The sequence below is a fragment of the Entamoeba nuttalli genome (genome assembly GCF_000257125.1).
Source record: "Entamoeba nuttalli P19 unplaced genomic scaffold asmbl_10145, whole genome shotgun sequence".
NCBI classification, from domain to species: domain Eukaryota; phylum Evosea; order Mastigamoebida; family Endamoebidae; genus Entamoeba; species Entamoeba nuttalli.
In genome coordinates, this window is record NW_008580027.1 from 1 (window position 1) to 22,637 (window position 22,637).

Here is a 22,637-nt window from a genome sequence, read left to right on the forward strand (position 1 = left end):
TAAAATATATGTTATTTTGGAAAAATTCAACAGTATTAGTTTATGATATTGAAAATTCAGTTTTTAATAGAGCATTATTATTATTTTTAAGATTCTATAATCATCAGTCATGTGATCCTTATTTCCTTGATTTTATTCAGTGTTCATTTAATGTTGAAACAATTGGTCGTGTTGTTTTACCAATTCTTATTCCTTTATATATTCCTCTTGAAAAAAGAACAAAATATTGTAATTTTGAAGTAAATGATGACCTTCTGTTAACACATCTTAACATGATTGAAACTTTATTTAGTTGTATTGATAATAAAATGATTGAAGCCTTAGAAGGAGCAATAGTTCCAAAGTATTTATTAAATAAATATAAAGAAATTAATCCTCAAATTGAACAATTACCAGAACCAAATAATCTTCTTTTGTTTATTATTACTACATTAATGATTTATTTAAAAGCAAATAAAAAAATTGTAAATAACTCAAATAAGAATGTAATTTTTAAATATCAATCATTAATAACTGATATTTTAATTAATATTTTTACTAATTATCAAGAAAATCAAACAATAAAAAAAATTGGCATTTCTATTCAATACACTGTATTATCTTCATTTGCTGAATCTATTACGTCTTCTCCTAAATTACAACTTCATTTATTGTCTTTAGTTAAATTGTTAATGAAAGTTAGTGATATTACTCATCCAGATGAATGTATTACTAGATATCCTTTATTTATTCAAACATTAATTAGTGGCATTTCTCAAGAAAAGAATATTTATCGTCAACATTTTCTTAGAATGATTGATGATTGTGTCTCTTATATTCCATCAACAGAATATAAAACTTCTGTAGTTTTATTGATTCAGGCATTATCAACTATTCTCAACCAAATGTGTACTATTATTTCTCCTCAAATTTTGTTATTGTGTGATGAAGTTAGTCCAATAATCGATATTCAAAGAAAGCTTTTTGAATATTCACTAAATTTATTCCCCTATAAATCATTATACGAAGAAAATTCAAGTCCTCAATCTCAACAAGTTAGTGCAGGTCAACAAATAGGAAATGCTGTCCTCTTTGTACCTATGTTAGTTGTTTCAGTATTTTTTGATGTTAAAGGTACAAAAGAAAAACAACCAATTCAAAAATATTTCCTTACATCAACAATAAAACAAATCATATTAACATATTTTGACTTATATGAATTTTGTATGAAAGCAACAAACTTATTCTTAATACAAACAAATTGTGTTGCTTTCATTGAAAAAGTCTTTAACACTTTTCCTTTAGAATTTGTTTCAAATTATCTTATTATTACAAATGAATTCTCTGATGAACACATTTCTTTATTTAAGTCATTTGATAAAGAGTCAATTGTAAAAATGTTATGGTCTTTATTAGTTATTAGTGAAACAAATATGTTCTTAGAAATTCCAAGAAAACAAATATTAAATTTCCTTCAATTTTTAATTTCAAAAATTATTTCTCCAATAGAAATTTATCGAACTCAAATGTATATTCAATCAATCATTAATTGTTATATTAATAATGATGAATTAATATTTTCTAATATTCATACAATTAAAGTCTTTTTGGATTCTATGAATCAAAATGATATTAAACTTCAAACAAAACTTGAAACTGGTTGGCAAGAATTAATCACTAATGTTCTTAATAAGTTTATGCTTTTTATTCATCAATGGAAAGAAAATAATCAAACGGTTAAAATTAATCAAAAAAGAAAAAGTATTTCATCTGTTTTATCAACACCAGAACATCTTAGTGAGTCAAGTGAAGGTAAAACACCAAGAACAAGTGAAGTTAATGAGAGTAAAACGTCATCAAAAAATAGTGAAGAGAGTGAACCAAATATTGTTAATAATGAATTACTGATTAATTCTGATGTTATAAACATAGTCACAAATGATATCATTCCAATTATTTCTTTTGTATTTGATGATTCTTCTATTTCAACAATGATTGATTTAGGAAAACAATTTGAAAATAATTTACTTCATCCTTGTAATGATATGGGAATAAATATTGCTTCTCTTAATGTTCTCATTGAATTAGCAAAAAGAAACCAATTAACAAATAAATGGAGTAAACTTGTAATAAATGTTTTTACAAATGAAGATTTCTTTACTAAATCTCCAACATTATTAAATTTATGGAAAATACCAATATATTCAGTTTATACAACTAATGGAGCACGTCTATTATTTGATATGATTAACAGTATTGGTAAATCGGGACAATTATTTACTACGAAAGAAAATGAAATTCCTACACGAGCTAAAATATTTAAAAGAGTTGCCTTTTTATTACTTTCTGGAGAAAATGAAGTATTTGACACTTTTATGGATCAAAACCAATTATTAGTTGAAATTTTATTAGACAAATTAATTGATACTATAAAACAATATCCATGTACACAAATTTATATTAACGGTTTATTATTATTAAAAGTAATGTTATTAAAATGTTCATTCACAAGACTAAAAAAGAGAATGCCTACAATATTAAATGAATTAATAACAATATTCAATTTACCATTTGACAAAGATCCAATGATTATTCTAAGTGGATTACAATTATTTGATATGTTACAAATTATTCCAGAATGTTCAGTTGATATTTATTCTTGGATTTTCTTTTTACCTTATTCACCTGATGACCTTATTAAGTCAAAGTTTAAACCACTAATACCAGTATTAACTTTGAAAAGTGAAGCTGATTGTTCTGTTGATAAACCAGATATTACATACAATGGATTGACTCAACTCAGAGAGCTGATTTTCAAAGATAAGTTTATTAATGATATGCAAGAATATCAAATTTTACGAATGAAATTAAGTTATTATACTAAAGATCTTTATCGAATGACTTCACGTTCAGATAATACTAATTTTGATTCAGTAGCTAGAGATATTATGGAAACTTTTTTGAAATAAAATGATGTTTATCGTTTTTTATTTCATTTAAAATTGTTTTATTTTTCAAGTAAAAATATTTTTACTAACAAAAAAGGTATAAAAAATCTTAATAATTATTGATGACCTTATCACCACCTGAAATACCCGAAAGCTATTCTGTTCCTGAATATTTTGACGATAGTATTTTATTTATTGTTAGTAATCCTAATAATTCAAGTATTCAAGTTCAATATGATGTTGGAGATAAATATAATAGATACTCATGGATAGGATTATTTGATATTAATGAAAGTGATAATAGAAAATATTTAAAATATAAATACATAGATAGTCCAAAAGGAACAATTGAATTTAATTCACTTTGTGAAGGTCAATATGATATTCGTTATTTTCCAACAAATGCCCGAAACATAGCAGCATCTTCTATTGTGCTTGGTACTCCAATTCAAATTAAAGAAGTTATTCAAGAAGGTCCAGTACTAAAAATTGAAATAGAAAATCCACGTAGAAGAGATATTTATTTACAATTATATGAGAAAGGAATAAAAGACCGTGTAAATGTTTTATATGAAATAAATAAATGCAGTGAATGGTCTAATTCTACTTCATTTACAATTAATGTTGAAGGAATAAATGGTGATTATACATTAATTCCAAAATACAAAACATGCTATTTTACTGTTTGGAGGTATTATGGTATATTTCTTATTCCAATGCGCTGTTATATATCACAAGGAGCTAAAGACATACGGCTTTGAATCATTGAAATTTTCTTTTAATTATCGTTTATAATTCTTTTATCATAAAATTATTAATACTAAATAACAAGAACTTAAAAAATGTATTTCAATGAAAAATTTGTTTCGGACAACATCATTTACTCCAATGATTAAAGTCTCTACTAATGGATTAGTAGCTGTTGGAGGAAATAATATTTGTTATATAACAAATCCAACAAATGGTTTTATCACTAATTTTGATATGCCATCAGACCAAGACAATGTTGATGTAGGTAATTTTGAGCCTTCAAATTTAATTTTTCTTGTTCCATCTAATGAAGCAAAGAATAGTATTCATACTGTTACTTCAATGTGTTGGAATAAAACTAAAAGTGATGAACAAGAACGATTATTAGTTTCTTGGAATTGTCATTCATTAGTTGTTTATACAGAAAAAACAGAACAAACTACACCATCTTCATTATGGTGTATATCAAATGATATTTCACATATAATTAATTTGTATTTTAAGGAATTATGGGGAAAAAGTGTAGAACATAAAATAAATAATGAAGAATATATTAAAAGAAAATATTCATTATTTATTGTAGATGCACAATTTACTGATAAAAATGATATTGCAGTATTAACAGGAAATACATTCATGATATTATCAGAACCTTATGACTCTATAATTTCTATTAACTTAAAAATGTATTCAAAACATTTTGTATCATTTCAAAAAAATGAAACTACACACTTTATCTTTGGAAGAATTGATGGGTGTTTAGATTTGTTAGAATTTAAAAATAAATCATTCACATTTGTTAAAACAGAAATTATGGAAAAAGATTATTGTGTTCCTCTTTCAATTATTATTTATCAAGATAAAATATTTGTATTAAAATCAACTCAAATAAAGGTTGTAGATCTTAAAACATTTCAATGTATTTCATCATTAGAAATAGGACTTTGTACTACATGTTGTTTGAATACAGAGTCATCATTATTGTTTCAAGACTATCAATTTAATATTAAGAAATTAAATCTTAATAATAATGAAATTAGTACTATTGCAAATAATATTGTTTCATTTGATTTGTCTTCTGAAGGAAATATTTATTCATTAATTCCATTACAAAATTCATTAAGTAGATCAGTATTTCCCAATCATTTATTAGTAATTTATAAAAGAGATAAAGGAATGGAAGAAATAAAAGAAAATGAAATACCCAAAATTAATGAAGAACTTAGTTCATTATGGAAAGAATATGATTTAAATTTAACAAATTTAATAACAGAAGATAGTGTTATTAGAAATGAATCAATAAATGAAATTAATCAATTACAAATAGATATTACTGCAAATATTTTATTAAAATGGATTACTTATTTAAAGTCTGAAGGAATTATATTATCAAAGTTACCAACATTTATTCATGATTTACTTCAAAGATATTTTTGTTTTATTGGTAATTATGAACTACCAAATTGGACTAATGAATATAAAGGAATATTTGAATATACATGTCCATTATGTAAACAGTCTTGTATTATTAAAAAGAATCAAATTGTATGTCCATTGAGTCACTGTTTTAAACTTTGTGTAATAACTAAACAACCAGTAGTTAAAGTTTATAAATCTTGGAAATGTATGAGATGTAATAGTTGTTCAATATTTCCATTACTTTCATCACATGAACAAGAATTATTAAAACCATTATTAAACACAATTCAATGTACATCAACAACCTGTTTTTATTGTGGCTCAGGATTAAAGAATTTGCTTTATATTTGAAATATAAAAAGAACAAAATAGGAAATTATAATTGACTTATAACTTTGAATAATCTCTAACAACATTGTCCTCTTCAAGAATTTGTTTCACATATGGGTCATTATGAATAGCTTGCCAACTATACCTTTTTCTTTGATTATAGACAATAAGATTTTCTACAATTCGTTTAATGCCTGGAATTGTTTTCCATACATTATATTCATATATTGGTACAACATCGTGTTGCATATTTTCCATAAATCTTTGCCTATTAGCACTAAGTGGATAGGTGTGAGTACGTAAGAAATAAAGTAATCCTCCCAATGACCATAAATCACATTTATAATTATATTGAATTCTTTTAAATACTTCAGGTGCCATAAAAACCGGAGTTCCAACATAGCTTTGCATCATTTGATGATTTTCAACAATTTTAGATAATCCAAAATCAGCGATTTTAATGAAAGGTACATGAGGATTATTTGGATTAACTTTTAATAAAATATTTTCTGGTTTTAAGTCACGATGAACAATATGATGTTCACTATGAAGATACCATAATCCCTTTAATATTTCTGATAATGTATGTGTCATTAAATAATCTGGAAATGGTTCAATTGGATAATTTTTCTCAAAAAAACTTTGTAATGTTCCTCCATCACAAAATTCTATAATAATTTCTGCATAACTTCCTTGTTGTAACCCTCTAAAACTTTTTGAATGAATAAATGAATCATACATTTGAATGACATTAGGATGTTGACATAATGCCATAATATCAACTTCATTTTGAATATACTCCCTTTCACCATCATTTATTGTCATTTCTTTAATTGCAACAACACGCTCTCCTCTTTTTGTTTTTTGAATTGCTTGATAAACAATAGCAGATGTTCCTTGACCAATATCTTCAATAATTTCAAAGTCTTCAGGTTTACTTCTAAATTCTAAAAATGTTGCTTTACGAGCAAGTTTTAAATATTTATCTTCATAAGTATAATCCCAATTTACATTTTTTAATAAAATCATTTCAACTAATGTTTTAACTAATGGATTTTTAAATAATGAAGTATCAATATACTGTTCAACACAATTTTCTATTAATGATTTTAATGTAACATTTGGTGAATATGGTAATTTACCAGTCCATATTTTTGTTATAAGTAATGCAAATGTAAAAAGATCAGCTTTACAATCAGTACCTCTTTTATCTTTAGCCAAAAGTTTTAATTGACTTGGTGAAATAAACATCTTTTGTTCTGTAGAAAATGTTTGAATAAAAATTAATGGAATATAATTCATTAATTGAATTTGATATGTTTTTGGATTAGTTCCAGGTATAACTGACATAGCAATATTAGACGGATGTAATGAATAGACTTTAATATAATCAGAAAAATTTCTTATTGAATTTAATGCCATCCATACTTGTGAAATTACAGACATAGCTTTATCTCCATTCAAAGTATGATTGGGTTCATTTTGAAGAAATTGCTCCAAGGTAAATGGAATTAAATCTGATTCAAAAGTTAAAATACCTTTTGGCTTCTATCAATGAATATTTTTTTTATATATTAACGAATAATTGTAAGTTACAAACTTGTTTTCTTGAAAAGAAATTTGTATCAACATAGTCTGGTTGTTGGTATCTCCAATTTCTATATTGAAGGAGATATGGAGAATTAATTCTTTCCACTACACTTATAATTTTTGCTATTTCAATTGGGTCCCAATATCCATAAACTGTATATAACAATCTGTCACGTTCATATTTTACTTCCAATGGAGCACCTACCTCCATGAACTTAGAATTAATAATTAAAGTATTATTATAAAATCATATTTATTTATAATTTATAATCTATTTTACTATTTAAAAATTATATTAAAAAGATGTATAAAAAAAAATAGTTTAAAAAGTTGTTTAATGAAAAATAAAATGATGTTTTAGTTTTTGTTGAAAAAAAAAGAAAGTGAAAAGAAAAACTTTGAAAAAATAAACAAAATCTCTATTATTTGTAGATGATTTTTTCTTTTCTTATTCTCTGTCTCACAATAATTTTAGGATTAATTTGTTTTGTTACGATTACATTCTTTTTACTCTTTAAATACTCTCCAAAAGTTCCACCTCCTATACCAGTAACTACACCCTTAAAGTGTCCAAAAACAAATCAAATACCTACTTTTGTTTCTGATTGGTTTAATAATGCACCATTAAACGAAGTGTCTTCGTTATGTATTATTCAAATAGAAAGTGAAGAAACAAGTGCAATATTATCTACTGATAGTGAATATATTAATTTAATAATATCAACTCAATTAGTACGTATTCCTCTTAAAACAGTACAAATTAAAAATGTTAGTTTTAGTGGAAGAAAGATGTCAAAGAAAAATTTTATGAGAGTTATTGGGGAATATGGACCAATTTATAAAAACTCTGACATTGTTCAAATTCGATTTAGATATGCTTATGAATTAGAATATTGGGACAAACTATTGAATGAATTATGTGAACTTGCACATAACCAAAGAAGTAGTCAAATGACAAAAAATGGTATTGGAAGAAAACAATACCTATTACTAGGAGAACAAATGATTAAAAATGAACAAGGACTAAGTGATTCTGATAAACATTGGTCTAGTACCGTCAATATGTTACTTCAATTACTTTCATACCCCTTCATTTCTAATACTGATTTACATAATTTAGTAAGAAATAAAATTAATGAATTATTTGCATTAGAATTAACACCAAATCTTTCAATGAATCTTATTCAAATGGGAAATAATGTTCCATATATTAAATCACCTAAAGTACAATGTGGTAATGAACCGGGTGCTATTACTATTGATGGAACACTTGATTATACAGGTCCTATTGGAGCGTCTTTTGTATATGATTTTAAATTATTAAATATTAAAATTCAATTATCATTTTCTATAACATCATTATTAGGGGATGTTAGAGTAAGAATATTAAAAATCCCATCAAGTACTCTTTGGTTTTCATTTCATGAATTACCTAAAATTGGTATTTCATATTATTTAAGAATAGGTAATTATGAATGTAAACAATTACCAACGATAGAACAATATATTATTGAAATGATTAATTGTGCTATCTTAGAAATTTGTTATTCTCCTAAAATGTTTCCAATTCCTATTCCAAATTTCTCTATGGTTGATTATCTTAAAGATAAAGGACTGAAAAATGATGAAAAAAAAGAAATTATTGTAGAAGAACAACAAGAACAAATAAAAGAAGTTCATGTAGTAGAACAATCTGAAAAAAAAAGAGGTTTTGAAATTAAACCAAAAGAAATAAATAAAAAAGAATTTCAACAACCTATAGAATCAATTCAACTTCAAAAAGAATGTATAAATCCAATTCCTAAAATTTCTCAGCCTTCAATAAAAGAAGAAAATCAAGTTGAAAATACTCCTATTCCTAATAAATTAATTGATGAAGGAAAAATTAGAATACCACAAAGTGGTACTATTGATAAAACACTTCAACCATATTCGTTAAAAGAATTAGATATCTTTTTTGATAAAGAAGACATTAACAGAATTTATAATCATTTTATAAATAAATTAGACACAACTAAACCTTTAAATAAAAAACAACCACCAGCACTACCAAAGAAAGACTCATTAATAAAATCTTCTACTTTAATACAACAAACTCAACTTACAACTAATCTTCATGATAAACAACCACCATCTCTTCCACCAAAACAACTCATAGAACAACCAAAGAAACAACCCCCATCTCTTCCACAAAAACAAATCTTAAAAAGTTCAAATGAAACAATCTGTCAACAAACTAAAGAATGTCCACCATTACCAAAAAGAGATCGTCCCACGCAATTATTAACTAAACCAACTTTACCACCAAAACATGATACATTTATTAAATAATAATTTTTTTAATAACTTCTAAATTTTAAGATGAAAATTTTATTTTTTAGTTTCAAATTAATTTTGTTCTAAAATAATTTCTTTAACAAATAAAAAAACATCAATTCTTTATAAAAAAGTATTATTCTTATTGTTTTATTAAAGTTTATATTCTATTTTCTAAGATAGTATTTAATAACTCATTTTATTTATCTCTTTTAGTAATAATTAAAAAATATAGACTCTTCTTTCAAAAACTATACAGACTTCATTATAAACTAATAAACCTCATTTTTTACAATATCAATTCCTTCAAATAAAAAAAATTTTTACTTTCATAAAAGAATATTCAATTCTTCAAAACTAAAAATTATTTTTTTTTATTTCTATTGAAATTAAATGATTTATTTTAATAAATAATTAAAAAATGAATTTAAATAATATTTAATAACTATCAATAACTACATAGTTTTAAAAAAAAGAAGAAGAAGAAGAGATATGATTTGAACAAATTAAATTAGATAGAATTAATGAAAAACTCTTCTACATGAATTCTTGTTAAAGCATGAAGAGAGCAAACTAGAAAAATAAGTTTTGAAAAAACAAACACAAAAGTTGAATGAATAAGAAACAGAAAAAAAATAACAAACGAGAAATGGCTATCAAATAAAGTAACCAAATAATAAGTCTATTAACACACAAGCAAAGAGTAAATAATGTTAATAAATAGATTAAAATAAAAACCATTGGAGTTTGAGATAATTTTTTTGATAACTTATTTCCAAAAAAATATAAGATAATGTTAATTACTGATTCAATAAAAAAGAATTTAAATGATAAAAACTCTGATGGAAGTAATAATATAAATATAGTCCCAATATAATATTTAAGATATGTAATTATATTATTCTCAAATCGTAGTTTAGCATTTGTAGGAACTGAGTATGAAGATGGACTACCTATAAATGTCTTAATATCAATTTGTTCATTAAACATATCATTGTTTGAATACCATGGAATATCACCTAATTCTTCTTGGGAAACTCGAACATATGTAGTTTGAGCAGTTTCTTCTTGGTTCATTTTTAATTAATAAAATAATATATTCAGTTCTTTTATTTTTTAAGTTATTCGAAAAAAAATTAATTAAATTTATTTAAAATGAAATTAATGTTGTTGGTTTTTTGTTTTTTTTTTGGGAACAATCATAACTAACTCTTGGTTTTAAATACTTTTATTATCTTTTATTCACTTAGAATGTCTATTATCTACATTAATGGTGTATTTCATTTTGAGATTATAACATATGTTTATTATTAATTATATAATATTATTTCAAGTTTTAAATTTGTTTAATAATTTCATAGTTAAAATATATTGTTTGTAATTAACAATTCTATTGACTCATTATTTTTAGAAGCTTTTCTGGATAAGACAAAGACTATAGAATTACATCATAGTGTTTAATAAATTAAATAATTAAATAAATTACCTAAAATAACACTATATTATAAAATAAGACATATTGTATAAATGAAATAAAGTACTGTAAATTCACTTGTTTAAATTATTATTTATAAGTAATTAACAATAGACTCAATCTATTACTTCTTTCTTTGGTTTTTTTTTTATTTTTTATAAGAAGATATTAAACTCTATTATATTTTTTATATTACTGAAAATTGTTCATCGTTATGTACATATTTTAATTGAATTTTTTAAATAATCATTACTTGTTTAGTCATGTCTTAATTCAGTATTTAAACAAGAATAATAAAAAGAAATATTTCAATTCTTGGAGAAGAAAGAAATATTTTTTATAGAAAATAATAAGTAAAGAAAATGTCTTTATAAAAGAATTATAAAAACACAAAATTCAATTTGTACATATTAAATAAAAAATAGAATTTAAAATCCAAAAAAGTATTATAAATTACAATTTTGTTAAGTTGATAAAAAGTATTTAGTTTTTTTTTTCTGTTAAAGAATTTGAAGGTTGCTGAATTTGTGAATGATACTCAGGTTGTACCTCTGTATCATCTATTCGTTGCATTGTTGAATTGTTAGGGAATTTTAAGATGATAATTGCTATCAATAAACAAACAGCTGTTACAAAACAAAGAGCTCCAACAACTAAACCAAGTACTCCAGTAATAAAAAAAGTTAGACAAGATAAGATAAAATACCATAATGTAAAGAACCAATTTGAATTAACAAATGATTCTCTTTTAAAAAAAATGAAATAAATTGGATATAAAATTGTCATTAACCCCATTACTAATAATGCAACTGCAACTAGAATTACTGCGAGAGTTGGGTTTGTTTTTAACCCTTCTATTAAAAATGATCCTGCTGAATTATATACAAAATGTAAAGCTCCTGTTAATATAACTACTTGATAGTTTAATACATTTTGTTAGAAATTAAAAATAAAAAAAAATTTACAAACAAATCCCCATAACTAATGACCATCCAATAAATACATATTTAAAAATCTTCTTCAATGAAACGAAGGACATAAATATTGAGTTTTTTCTATTTTTTAGTAATACCAAAAAAAAAACATTTCAAAAATTTATTTAGAAATTTTTGTTATTTATAGTATCATCTCTAATAATTCTTGTATTTAGTTCTTTATTTTTTTTTTTTATTTTTTTTTATAACAAAGAAAAATGAAAAGATTGGATTGTCATTGATGCAAAACGATAAGTCATCACCTACTGTTAATCATCTTTCTAATGAAGACAAACAAAAAAGAGAAAGTGCTCCAAAAAAACGTTTAACAGCAAAAGAGAAAAGAGCAAATAAGATATTAAAAATGATGGAAGGAGCAAAAGAGGTTAATGCTCTTGATTTAGTTAAAAAGTCTGAAGAGGAGTTGTTGAAACAAAAACCAGAGTTTATAGTTTGTATATAGTAAAATTATAATAAAAAATAAAATCAGAAAAAAAGTAACATAAAATAGAGTAATTTACAAACAAAATTCTATGAACCAAATGGAATATCTAAATCAAAGAATCAATTAAGTGCATTAGCATTTAATCTTCAAGAAAATGAAGAACGAATTGAAGAGCAAAAAATAACATATTCATTAAAAAAGAAAAGTGGAAGAGAAAAGTATGGATGGTAAATAAATAGAAAAGAGAAGTTTTATATTGAAATTTATTTTTAAAAAGTTAAGAAAAAAGTCGATAAAAAAGTAAACTTAAAAACAAAAAGAGAGGGTATTAACATGTTACTATCATTTATAATAGTATTCATCATTAAATATTCTAATGGAAGTTATCAATTTAATTCAGAACTTGAATTTATATTTGAATCTGTTTGTAGTTTTAATCTTTTTTTTATTTACTAATTTAATAAGAAGAAATAATTATTATTAGAATCAAACTATTCCTTATGATACTCAATGTCCTGAAAATTTACAATACATATCTACAACTGATTGTTCAAGAAGTAACTCATTTCTTTTTAATCCATTTTATAAAACAATTGAAATACTAAATGATACTATCTGTGAATATGTAAATATAACACTTCAATATGGTTCTAATCTTGACTTATATTCACCTCCTTCATTTCTTCAAATTAAAATCAATAATGACCAAAAACAATCAACTCTAAATACCCAGCCTTGGGGGACATTAGGAAATTGTGTTAAAACTCTTATCTTTACAATGAAAGGAAATAGTGTTATTAATGGATTAAACTCAATTCAATTGATTGAATTAAATAATATATTATGTATCCATCTCTTTAAAGTTACATTTCATTTTAAAACAACACTTCCAGAAATTATTTCTTTATTTCCTTCTTCTGCACCAATTACTGGTGGTAGTTTAATTAAAATAACAACACAATTAAATATTGAATCTTCAAGAAAATTCTCTTGTTATTTTGATATTATTGAAGTACCATTCCAACATATTGATGACACTCATGGGTATTGTATTCTTCCCAGTATTACTACATTAAATAATTGGATTAATATTAATGTTATTTTGGAAAGACCAGGACTAAGTCTCAGTGTTACTAATTCTTTTGTAAAATTCAGTTTTTATAATATCACATTGACTTCAGCTGAATTAATAACATTTACTCAGTCCCAAGTTATTTTAGTTAAAGGAAATGGATTTTTATCAACAAATAATGCTAAGTGTAAAATTAAAAAAGACCAAGAGGAGTTTATTGTAAATGCTCTCTATGAAGAAGAAACTAAACTTTTCTGCGATGTTGATAATATCATATCTAAACTTTTTAATTCAACAATAAATTTGGGTATTATTCTTAATGGTCAAGATGAGTCTCCACAACATCTTTCATTTTTTATTCCAATAGAATCTGCTTCTAATACTTCATTAGCACATCGATTGATTATTGTTGTAACTTCTATACTAATTATTGGAATAATTGTCTTAGTACTGATATTTGTTATTCTTTGTATTATTAAAACTAAGAAAAAAAATATACCCCTAACTGAAGATTTTATTAATCCAAATGAAGTTGTTTGTGATATCATTCTTGGAAAAGGAACATTTGGAAATGTATGGAGAGCAACATGGAGAGGTCAAAGTGTTGCTGTTAAATTGATTCCAACAAGGATGGTTATAGACAATACTATTCTTCAATTTACAAAAGAAGTTCAATTAATGAAACATCTAAGACATCCTTGTGTTCTTCAACTCTTTGGAAGTGGAACAGATATGAATAATATTTTAATTGTTATGGAATTAATGGAAAGAGGGTCGGTAAGAAATATTTTAGCTGATAAAAGTATTTATCTTACATGGAAAAGAAGATTAAAAATGCTCCATGATGCAGCAAGTGGAATGTATTATCTTCATAATAAAATACCACCAATTATTCATAGAGACCTTAAGTCAAGTAATTTATTAGTAGATTCTTTATGGAGAGTTAAGGTAAGTGATTTTGGATTGTCAATATCACTTAATAATAATGAAACAATTAAAACAACAGTTTGTGGTACTCTTTCTTGGATTGCTCCAGAGATTTTAGCAAGAAAACCTTATTGTCAAAAAGTAGATGTTTATTCTTTTGGAATTATAATGTGGGAATTTCTTACTCGAGACATTCCTTATAAAAATATACCTTTAAAAAGTATCTCTGATTATGTTGTTAATGCTCATTTACGTCCAAAAATTCCAGAAAACGTTGATTTAATGTATTCAAGTTTAATGGCAAGATGTTGGAATGAACAACCATCAAATAGACCTGATTTTGAAGAAGTGGTTAATGTTTTAGCTTCATTTATTACATCAAATCAAGAAATTGCTCTAATAAATTAAAAGAGATTAAATTAAACGTTACAAAAGATTTTTTAATTAAATTTGTAAGACTTATCTTTGTATATTTAAATTTCAGTTAGGCCCATTAGTTAATTCAATTCCATTACTATCTTGGTCATCATAATATTTTGTTGATTCATCAACAGGACCATAATTCTTCTTATTAAATCTTTTAATTGCCAATAACGAGAATCCAAAGATAATACATAAAGATACAGCATATCCTAATAATCCAGTAACCAATAATGTTTCATGATCAATAAATCTATAACAAGTAGCTTCTTTTACATTTGTTACTTTTGTATTTATTGAATCACAACTAATTAATGGAATAACTTCTTTTGTAATAATATCAATAACTGATGTTAATGAATTAGCAACTGAAAGTAATGAATTTACAGTATCGGCATATTGTTTGTAATCATCTGGACATGCTGTAGCACATTGATCAATACCTATCTTATTTGGTTCAGAACATGCAACATCTGTTATGACCCAATTTCCTGAATCACCACTAGTTTGATAACTTACTGACTCACATTTAACTGGTGCAGTACTGATTTGAGCCAAAATTTCAGCTTGTGTTTTTCCATTTACATTTGAGTAATCAATATAATAAAATTTATAATCTGAAAATGATATATTTTCAACAGTTTGTACAATATCAGAAATTGACGCAGTGCTACTATCAGGAGCAGCTGCACAATTCATAGGAGAAACAGTAACAGTAGTACTTGTTTTATTAAGGTTTAAAACACAAAGACCCTTATTGTTAGGAGAATTAATACAATCACCATAATGATCAGGGTTCCAACGAATTAAACTAGAAGATTTAATATTATCAGAACTACAAACTGTATTATAGAAATCAACACCAACATCTACAACCTGTTTTTCAATATCATAGAATTGATTAACCATTGTATTTAATTCAGAACTACTACAATTTTTGAAAGTAGAAAGAATTAATTCAACATTACTATCTGTATCGTTACTAACAGTATTTGGATCCATTGTTTCAATGAGATATACACAACCATCTGAAATAACAGTGACAATAGGGAATTCTACTGCAACCACAATAACTGCAATACTTGCAAAGATAATAGAACATGGGAAAATTGAAATAGATAAACAACAACATTTACAAACAGCCCCAATAAAGAATAAAAGAACTCCAACTAATGGAACAATGAAAATTAAGTCTATAAAAACTTCTCTTGCAATTTCAATCCAATTAACTCCTTTCTTTGCAGTAGAAACAGTATTATCGACTTTATTAATCTTACCATTTAAATCAGAAATAGTTTGTACTATACTATTAAAACTACTATTATCAAAACCAGTTAAATTCTGTAATCCTGTTAAATCAATAGAATCCATAGTAGTATATGTTTTTCTATAAATGTCAATCATAGAATCGTATGTATCAAAGAAACTCTCTTTTACATCTTTTAATGCAACTGTCATATTAGAATTTCCAACAAAACCAATTGCTAAGAATGGAATTAAAAAGATTGCAAATACAGCAATAGAAACAATTAACCAGCATAACCATCCCATTGTAGAATATGCCTTTTCATCTTTTGGGAAGCAAATTCCATGTCTTGCGGCACAACAAGGTCCACAACAACATCTGGTACAAGAAAAAATAATGACAATAATAACAATAATAACAAAGATAATAATAAGAAATGCAGATGGAATTACCAAAGACTCTGCATAAGGACCAATAAAACATGACTTAGTAATGTCTTCTGTAATATTAAATCCTTCAGGGTTGTTACAATAATTTAATGTTCCGTATTGACTTTTTCCAGTAAACCAATTGGGGTGGTATGCTCTATTTCTAGGAATTGAGTCTTTAGAGTTTGGCGTAAAAGGTGGGTCAACAGTGGTATTAGTATTATCACCAAGAACAATGACAAGTAAAAAACAAAGCAATAAAATAGTAGAGTGCTTCATTACGGTAATGAAATTATAAGATCAAAATATGGTTTTAAACCCCTTTTGTCGTTTCATTTTTTTGGAAAAGAAAAGAAATTTTCATTGCATAACCTAAATTTTCGGGTTTTTCTCCTATCATTAGATTAACATCATTTTGATTTTAAAAGATAAAGTATTTTGATAAAAGAAGAAAGTGTTGTTTTATTTTAACCATTATTTTTTGTAGAATGTTATTTTAAGTTTTTATGTAAAAGTTATGAGGGATACATTTCATTTTTACCAGTCATATTTAAAGAAACACACAATTTTTCATTGAATAAAATAGATGTTTTTCCTATAAAAAAAGAATAAAAATGAGTTTATCTTTGATACATAAATAAAACACTATTTATAAAAATAGAATCTTTTGAGAATAATTTCTTGAAAATAACAAGTGGGTAATAAATCAATTAACAAATGAATGAGAGACTTATATATGCAACTGTTCTCTTTATTTAGAAACCTATTTTGAGGAATTTGATATTGTTTATTAACCCAAAAATGTTGTGATTTAGTATGATTATACAATAAATAAAAATTTCTAAGACAACAAAACATGACTTAATCATACTTGTTTACTAATTTTAAACACTCTTTGTTATTCACATCATTATTATTTCGTTGTTTCAAATTTTATTATTAAAAGGGATAATTAAAGTTGTTTATTATAACATTTTCAAGAAAGTTGATACAAGTGGAATTAATAAAAATATAATCAATTAATGTAGTTTTGTTAAAGACATTCTTTATTATTCTTTCAACAATACCATTAATTTCACTTTATTTTAATAATAAGAAAACAAGATGAAAATTACAAATAATGATTAAAAAATAATAAGTTTTATTGGTTTTAATAAGTATTAAAAAGCTGTTTATAAAGTATTAATTTTCTTATTTTATGATGAAAGATATATCCTTCTTCCATTATATTATTAAAAATGATTTCATTTATCAACAACCACATGCATATTCTTTTTCTTTGATAATACCTATAGTATCACGTAGACCTACATATTAACAAGTAAAAACAACAACTTCTTCTCTAATAATAAATGATATTCCATCATCATAAAATTTAATCATTGTCATTCATGTAACATTAAATAAGATATTCCCTATATAAATACAATACCATAACTAGAATATAACAGATGATTCAATATTTTGATATATTTTAATGTTTGTGTGTTGTTTCTGACGTTCTATCTTCACTTTAAATGTCATAATTCTTAGAAATAACAATAATAATAATTAATATTTCAAAAACCATTTTTTTCTCTTTTTATTTACTTTAATCATTTTGAGTCTTTTTAGAATTTTTTCATTATAATATTTTATTTTTAATACTAAATATTATTAAAACTTCATTTAATTAAATTTTCTTTGTCAATTTGAATTGTTTAATAAAAAATAATGAAAGATATTAATTATAAATAATTTATTCTTAAAAAAATTCAATTGTTTTAAAGTAAAATTGTTTTTGAAATAGATAACATATAAGGTAAATATTTTTTTGCTCTAGGACTTAAGCATAATACCCCTTTTTTATGTCTCATAGATTCTTTTTTTGAAGATGGATAACAAAGTGGATTTCCATAAATGTCACAAACTATTCCTCCCTGTGCTTCAAGAATTACTTGTGCAGCAAGTGTATCCCAAGTACATGATTGAATTAATGGATGATAATAAATGTCTGCTTCTTGATGAATAATAGCCATCATTTTAGCACCAGACCCACCTTTATATTTAACTTCATAAGGATCAGGAAATGATTTAATTAAATGTTGAATATTATTTTTTTTACTACATACAAAAATAATTTTGTCATTTAATGGTTGAAGTGAAATAGATGAAATATAATTCTCAATTGCAAATGTTATTTCATTATTATAAAATGGTTTAGAAACTATTCCTATCATTGGTTTTCCTTTATAAGTTACTCCAACTAAAACACAAACACTATCATATTGTTTATGTGTATAACAGTCAGTTCCATCAAGTGGATCAACATAAATAATAATATCATTAATATTAATTATTTTATTTTCTAATGAACCAAATGATAATTGTGTAATTGTTGGCAATTGATTACCAGGAATTCCACCTTCAATATCTTCTTCCCCAATAATATTAATTGTGGGATATTTATTTTTAATTATAGAAAATATGATTTGTTGTGATTGTGTATCAACTTGTGTTACTTCTGACCCATCAGACTTATATTTGATTTCAACTTCTTCTTTAAATTTACTAATACTACAACTTGCTTCTTTTACAGCTGTAATAAGAACATTAGCAAATTCAAATAACGAAGTTTGCATTATTATTTATAACCCTTTTTAGTTCTTTTTATTAAAAAAAACAATAAAAAATGAAAAAGAACTTAAAAATTTTATTTAAATTAGTAATGAATAACACAATTTTATTATTTGATATGGATGGAACATTAACTAAACCAAGAAACAAAATTACTCAAGAAATGAAAACATTCCTTAAAGAAGCTGGAAAAAAAGTTGATTTAGGAGTTGTTAGTGGTTCAGATTTACCTAAATTAAAAGAACAATTAGGAGATGATGTTACAGAATACTTTAAATTTGTTTTTTGTGAGAATGGATTAGTTACATATCAAGATGGTGTTTGTATTGGTAAATTAAGTTTTAAAGAACATGTAGGACAAGAGAAATACAATAAACTAATAAATTATATTTTGGTAGAGATATCTAAAATTGATATTCCAATAAAAACAGGAACTTTCATAGAATTACGTAGTGGTAATTTAAATGTTTCACCAATAGGAAGAAATTGTTCTCAAGAAGAACGAGAAGAATTCTTTAAATATGATAAAGAGCATCATATTAGAGAACAACTTATTGAAAAAATAAAAAAAGAATTCAATGAATTAAATCTTGTATTTGCAATTGGAGGACAAATTAGTTTTGATTGTTATCCAGTTGGATGGGATAAAACATATTCATTAAATTATATTAAAAACAAATATTCTCATTTTGAATTTTTTGGAGATAGAACTATGAAAGGAGGAAATGACTATGAAATGGCACAATCTTCAATTATTAATAAAGTTCATCAAGTTAATGGACCAGAAGATGTAATGAAAATAATGAAAGAAATGGGACTTTAAAAAGAAAAAAAAAACAAATTTAATTTAAAGAAATTATTATTTTTTAATAATCAAATTTTATTTCTTCAATTATTCTAAATGAATAATTGCATTATTTGATTGTAAAGCAAATGTTTCTTCTTTTGTCAAGAATAATTCTTGGGATAATATAAATGCAAAACTAGGAGATAATAATATAGTTTCATTATCTATTTGTTCAGTATAAACAACTTTATAACGAGCTAAAGCAACTAACCTTCTTGTTTTTTCTTCACAATTAAATAATTTATATTTATTTTTTAATTTTTCAATTGCACGTTCTTGAGAACCTTTTCTTAATGAAGAACCAATTAGAAATTCTATTAACCAATTTGGATTATTTTTTAAAATTTTATTTAATTTTGTTGAATAATAAAACCATTGTTTTCTTGCTTGTTGAATTAAATCTTCATTACATTCATTTGCATCATTTAATAATTGTTTATTTGCATATTCTTTTCTTGAAGAAGATTTATATAATGTTTCTATTTTTTTTGCTTCTTGTTCAATGAATGTATTTAATAAATCATTAAATCTTTGATGAGAAGTAATAGCATCTAATGGTACTCCAAAAAAATTAATTGAATAAGGTATTTTTCTAATTCTAAATAAACATTCTCTTACTTCCATAATTTTATCTGTATGTTTTAATTTAATAAATGTATCTGCAAATGACTGGAATGATTCTAAATCATTGTTAATTAATGAATTTAGTAAATGAGAATGAATAAACTTTTCTTGTTGAAAACTTGTTTGATTAATAATTCTTCCAATAAGATTAAAAAATGGTTGTTTTACTTCCATCATATCAATAACATTTTCAATATCAAGTTTCATTAATTCATCTTGTCTATCTTCTTTTCTTTCTTTTTCTTGAAACACAATAAAGTCACTTCTTCTGTATGTAAAGTTAATAGAGTCAAATTCTGTATTAACATAATAATATGGATCTTTTGAACTAAAAATAATACATCCAGTAAAATCATTTATTGGGTATTTAGAATTATTTATTATAAACCTTTTTAATGAAAGTGGATGTATATCATTATTATTTGCAACAAGTGCTGTTTTACCAAATGATATTAATATATTTTTGACTAACCCTATTGCAATTTCTCCTGATTCTAATATTCCATAAGGGTCTAATACTCCTACAAGTCTATATGATGGATATAATGGAATATGTCTTTGTAATAATAATTGAGAAATATTAATATGCTCTTTTAATGCTTTAGAAAAAGGTTCTTGTTGATCAATAATACTATAAAGATATTGTGAATTGTCTCTTGTCATAACACTAGTGATTTTCTTTTCTGAAACATGTTTTTCTACTTTAGAAAATAATAAATCAGGTTTAACTCCATAATGTAATAACATAGCAACAACATTATGTGATATCATACCATATGGAACAGCATTTGATCTATCAAACAATATAATTTGACCAACATCACCAATAGGACTTAACATTTGACGATGAACATAAACAGTATTTTCGATTGTTTGTGAGACAATAAAATCACCAAGATATCCTTTATATAATAGTCTTAATAATGTTGGAACACTATAAACTGATTTCTTCTCTCTTGATATTTTAGACCAATAAAAAGTTGCTAAGTCATAAGAAATAATACCAGTGTATGTTAATTGGTCTGGAATTATTTCCATTATTGTAACGTCTGGATAATATGTTCCATCTGTAATCTCTATTGGTGTTGCTTTTTGAAAAATACTAAAATAATGAATACAATTAATTGGTGATACCTTATCTTCTACTCCTGGAAAATGACTTAAAAATTCAAGAGAATTACGACTATGAGTAAAATCAACAAATACTCCAAATGGTTCATTTCTTCCAATGGTTCCAATATAATTAAACTTATATTGTCCAAAAACAATACAACCATTATTCATTTGGTCTTCTGTTGGTCTACAAACAATAATAACATTTCCTAATTTAACATCATCTTTAAAAAAGAATTTAAATATAATTGGTTGATGATCTTTTTCAATTCTAAATTCTTGTGTTGGTGTTAATTTTTTAGGAACATTTATAAACATTGGAATATATAAATTCTCATTTATATCATTTCTTTGTTTAAATTCACATTTCTCCATAACAAATTCTTTTTCAAATACATTTATTTCATTAATTTCTTCAACTTCATCAAAAATTTTTTTTGGTAATTCTTGAATAGTTTTCATAAAGTGTTGTGCTCTAATTGAGTCAAGAATCCAATATCTAGCAAATGAATATTTTGGTTCATTCTTTTGTAAATTAGTTACAGGGACAATGTTATTTCGTTTTGGTATGTTTTCATTACTATTGCCAAGATCAACTTCACTCACTTCCGTTCTTGTTGATGGATCTGTAATAACTGTACATGTCTTTTGTAATTCTTCTTCAAATTCTATTGAAATGTCATTAACATTTACCCTATTTAATATTGTTTTTAAACAAATTTGATTTGGTATTGTTAATAATGTATAATATTTTTTTAAATATTTCATTTCTTTTTGTGTAAATGGTCGTTTACGAAATGAAATGGAATTGAAAACTTGATTAATACAATCATTAGCTCTTAACTGATTATTTTCTTTAACACAGTTTTTAACAAATATCATAAAATTGTCTGTAAATGTTGTGTTTTCACTTCCTTCATTCGTGCTCATTGTTTCAAAAGTTTGAAAAATTTTTTTTTATTTTTTAATAATTTCTCTTTTTTAATGGAATTTTTATTGTAAGATAAAATAATAATATTTCTCATGAATTGATTAGAACTGTTTTAAATAATGCGGTCATTATAAATATACTGAACATGAAACTAAGAGAACTTAATTTTATTTATTTATTAAACCCAA

At 24.4% G+C, this 22,637-nt stretch overlaps 13 protein-coding genes across 13 annotated transcripts; 7 read left to right on the forward strand and 6 right to left on the reverse strand.

The window, feature by feature from the left end:
- Nucleotides 1-8: 8 nt before the first annotated feature.
- ENU1_212820 (dopey domain containing protein, putative) lies at nucleotides 9-2,948 on the forward strand (the record flags this gene model as incomplete). The annotated part of the gene is made up of 1 exon (XM_008862444.1): nucleotides 9-2,948. One exon carries the CDS (start codon nucleotides 9-11, stop codon nucleotides 2,946-2,948), a length of 2,940 nt encoding a protein of 979 aa, XP_008860666.1.
- Nucleotides 2,949-3,049: 101 nt separating this feature from the next.
- Nucleotides 3,050-3,688, forward strand: ENU1_212830 (hypothetical protein; the record flags this gene model as incomplete). The annotated part of the gene is made up of 1 exon (XM_008862445.1): nucleotides 3,050-3,688. The coding sequence occupies one exon, from the start codon at nucleotides 3,050-3,052 to the stop codon at nucleotides 3,686-3,688; it is 639 nt and encodes a 212-aa protein (XP_008860667.1).
- A 91-nt stretch (nucleotides 3,689-3,779) lies between these two features.
- On the forward strand, nucleotides 3,780-5,447 carry ENU1_212840 (hypothetical protein; the record flags this gene model as incomplete). Its single annotated transcript, XM_008862446.1, has 1 exon — nucleotides 3,780-5,447. One exon carries the CDS (start codon nucleotides 3,780-3,782, stop codon nucleotides 5,445-5,447), a length of 1,668 nt encoding a protein of 555 aa, XP_008860668.1.
- Nucleotides 5,448-5,483: 36 nt separating this feature from the next.
- Nucleotides 5,484-7,227, reverse strand: ENU1_212850 (protein kinase domain containing protein; the record flags this gene model as incomplete). Its single annotated transcript, XM_008862447.1, has 2 exons — nucleotides 5,484-6,971; nucleotides 7,027-7,227. 2 exons carry the CDS (start codon nucleotides 7,225-7,227, stop codon nucleotides 5,484-5,486), a joined length of 1,689 nt encoding a protein of 562 aa, XP_008860669.1.
- Nucleotides 7,228-7,448: 221 nt separating this feature from the next.
- ENU1_212860 (hypothetical protein) lies at nucleotides 7,449-9,347 on the forward strand (the record flags this gene model as incomplete). Its single annotated transcript, XM_008862448.1, has 1 exon — nucleotides 7,449-9,347. One exon carries the CDS (start codon nucleotides 7,449-7,451, stop codon nucleotides 9,345-9,347), a length of 1,899 nt encoding a protein of 632 aa, XP_008860670.1.
- A 558-nt stretch (nucleotides 9,348-9,905) lies between these two features.
- On the reverse strand, nucleotides 9,906-10,409 carry ENU1_212870 (hypothetical protein; the record flags this gene model as incomplete). The annotated part of the gene is made up of 1 exon (XM_008862449.1): nucleotides 9,906-10,409. The coding sequence occupies one exon, from the start codon at nucleotides 10,407-10,409 to the stop codon at nucleotides 9,906-9,908; it is 504 nt and encodes a 167-aa protein (XP_008860671.1).
- Nucleotides 10,410-11,289: 880 nt separating this feature from the next.
- Nucleotides 11,290-11,845, reverse strand: ENU1_212880 (hypothetical protein; the record flags this gene model as incomplete). The annotated part of the gene is made up of 2 exons (XM_008862450.1): nucleotides 11,290-11,717; nucleotides 11,776-11,845. 2 exons carry the CDS (start codon nucleotides 11,843-11,845, stop codon nucleotides 11,290-11,292), a joined length of 498 nt encoding a protein of 165 aa, XP_008860672.1.
- Nucleotides 11,846-12,021: 176 nt separating this feature from the next.
- ENU1_212890 (hypothetical protein) lies at nucleotides 12,022-12,456 on the forward strand (the record flags this gene model as incomplete). Its single annotated transcript, XM_008862451.1, has 2 exons — nucleotides 12,022-12,231; nucleotides 12,292-12,456. 2 exons carry the CDS (start codon nucleotides 12,022-12,024, stop codon nucleotides 12,454-12,456), a joined length of 375 nt encoding a protein of 124 aa, XP_008860673.1.
- A 102-nt stretch (nucleotides 12,457-12,558) lies between these two features.
- ENU1_212900 (tyrosin kinase, putative) lies at nucleotides 12,559-14,632 on the forward strand (the record flags this gene model as incomplete). Its single annotated transcript, XM_008862452.1, has 2 exons — nucleotides 12,559-12,648; nucleotides 12,710-14,632. The coding sequence occupies 2 exons, from the start codon at nucleotides 12,559-12,561 to the stop codon at nucleotides 14,630-14,632; spliced, it is 2,013 nt and encodes a 670-aa protein (XP_008860674.1).
- A 72-nt stretch (nucleotides 14,633-14,704) lies between these two features.
- ENU1_212910 (hypothetical protein) lies at nucleotides 14,705-16,597 on the reverse strand (the record flags this gene model as incomplete). The annotated part of the gene is made up of 1 exon (XM_008862453.1): nucleotides 14,705-16,597. The coding sequence occupies one exon, from the start codon at nucleotides 16,595-16,597 to the stop codon at nucleotides 14,705-14,707; it is 1,893 nt and encodes a 630-aa protein (XP_008860675.1).
- A 1,484-nt stretch (nucleotides 16,598-18,081) lies between these two features.
- ENU1_212920 (3'(2'),5'-bisphosphate nucleotidase, putative) lies at nucleotides 18,082-18,939 on the reverse strand (the record flags this gene model as incomplete). The annotated part of the gene is made up of 1 exon (XM_008862454.1): nucleotides 18,082-18,939. The coding sequence occupies one exon, from the start codon at nucleotides 18,937-18,939 to the stop codon at nucleotides 18,082-18,084; it is 858 nt and encodes a 285-aa protein (XP_008860676.1).
- Nucleotides 18,940-19,025: 86 nt separating this feature from the next.
- On the forward strand, nucleotides 19,026-19,757 carry ENU1_212930 (eukaryotic phosphomannomutase; the record flags this gene model as incomplete). The annotated part of the gene is made up of 1 exon (XM_008862455.1): nucleotides 19,026-19,757. The coding sequence occupies one exon, from the start codon at nucleotides 19,026-19,028 to the stop codon at nucleotides 19,755-19,757; it is 732 nt and encodes a 243-aa protein (XP_008860677.1).
- A 69-nt stretch (nucleotides 19,758-19,826) lies between these two features.
- On the reverse strand, nucleotides 19,827-22,400 carry ENU1_212940 (hypothetical protein; the record flags this gene model as incomplete). Its single annotated transcript, XM_008862456.1, has 1 exon — nucleotides 19,827-22,400. The coding sequence occupies one exon, from the start codon at nucleotides 22,398-22,400 to the stop codon at nucleotides 19,827-19,829; it is 2,574 nt and encodes an 857-aa protein (XP_008860678.1).
- Nucleotides 22,401-22,637: the final 237 nt, after the last annotated feature.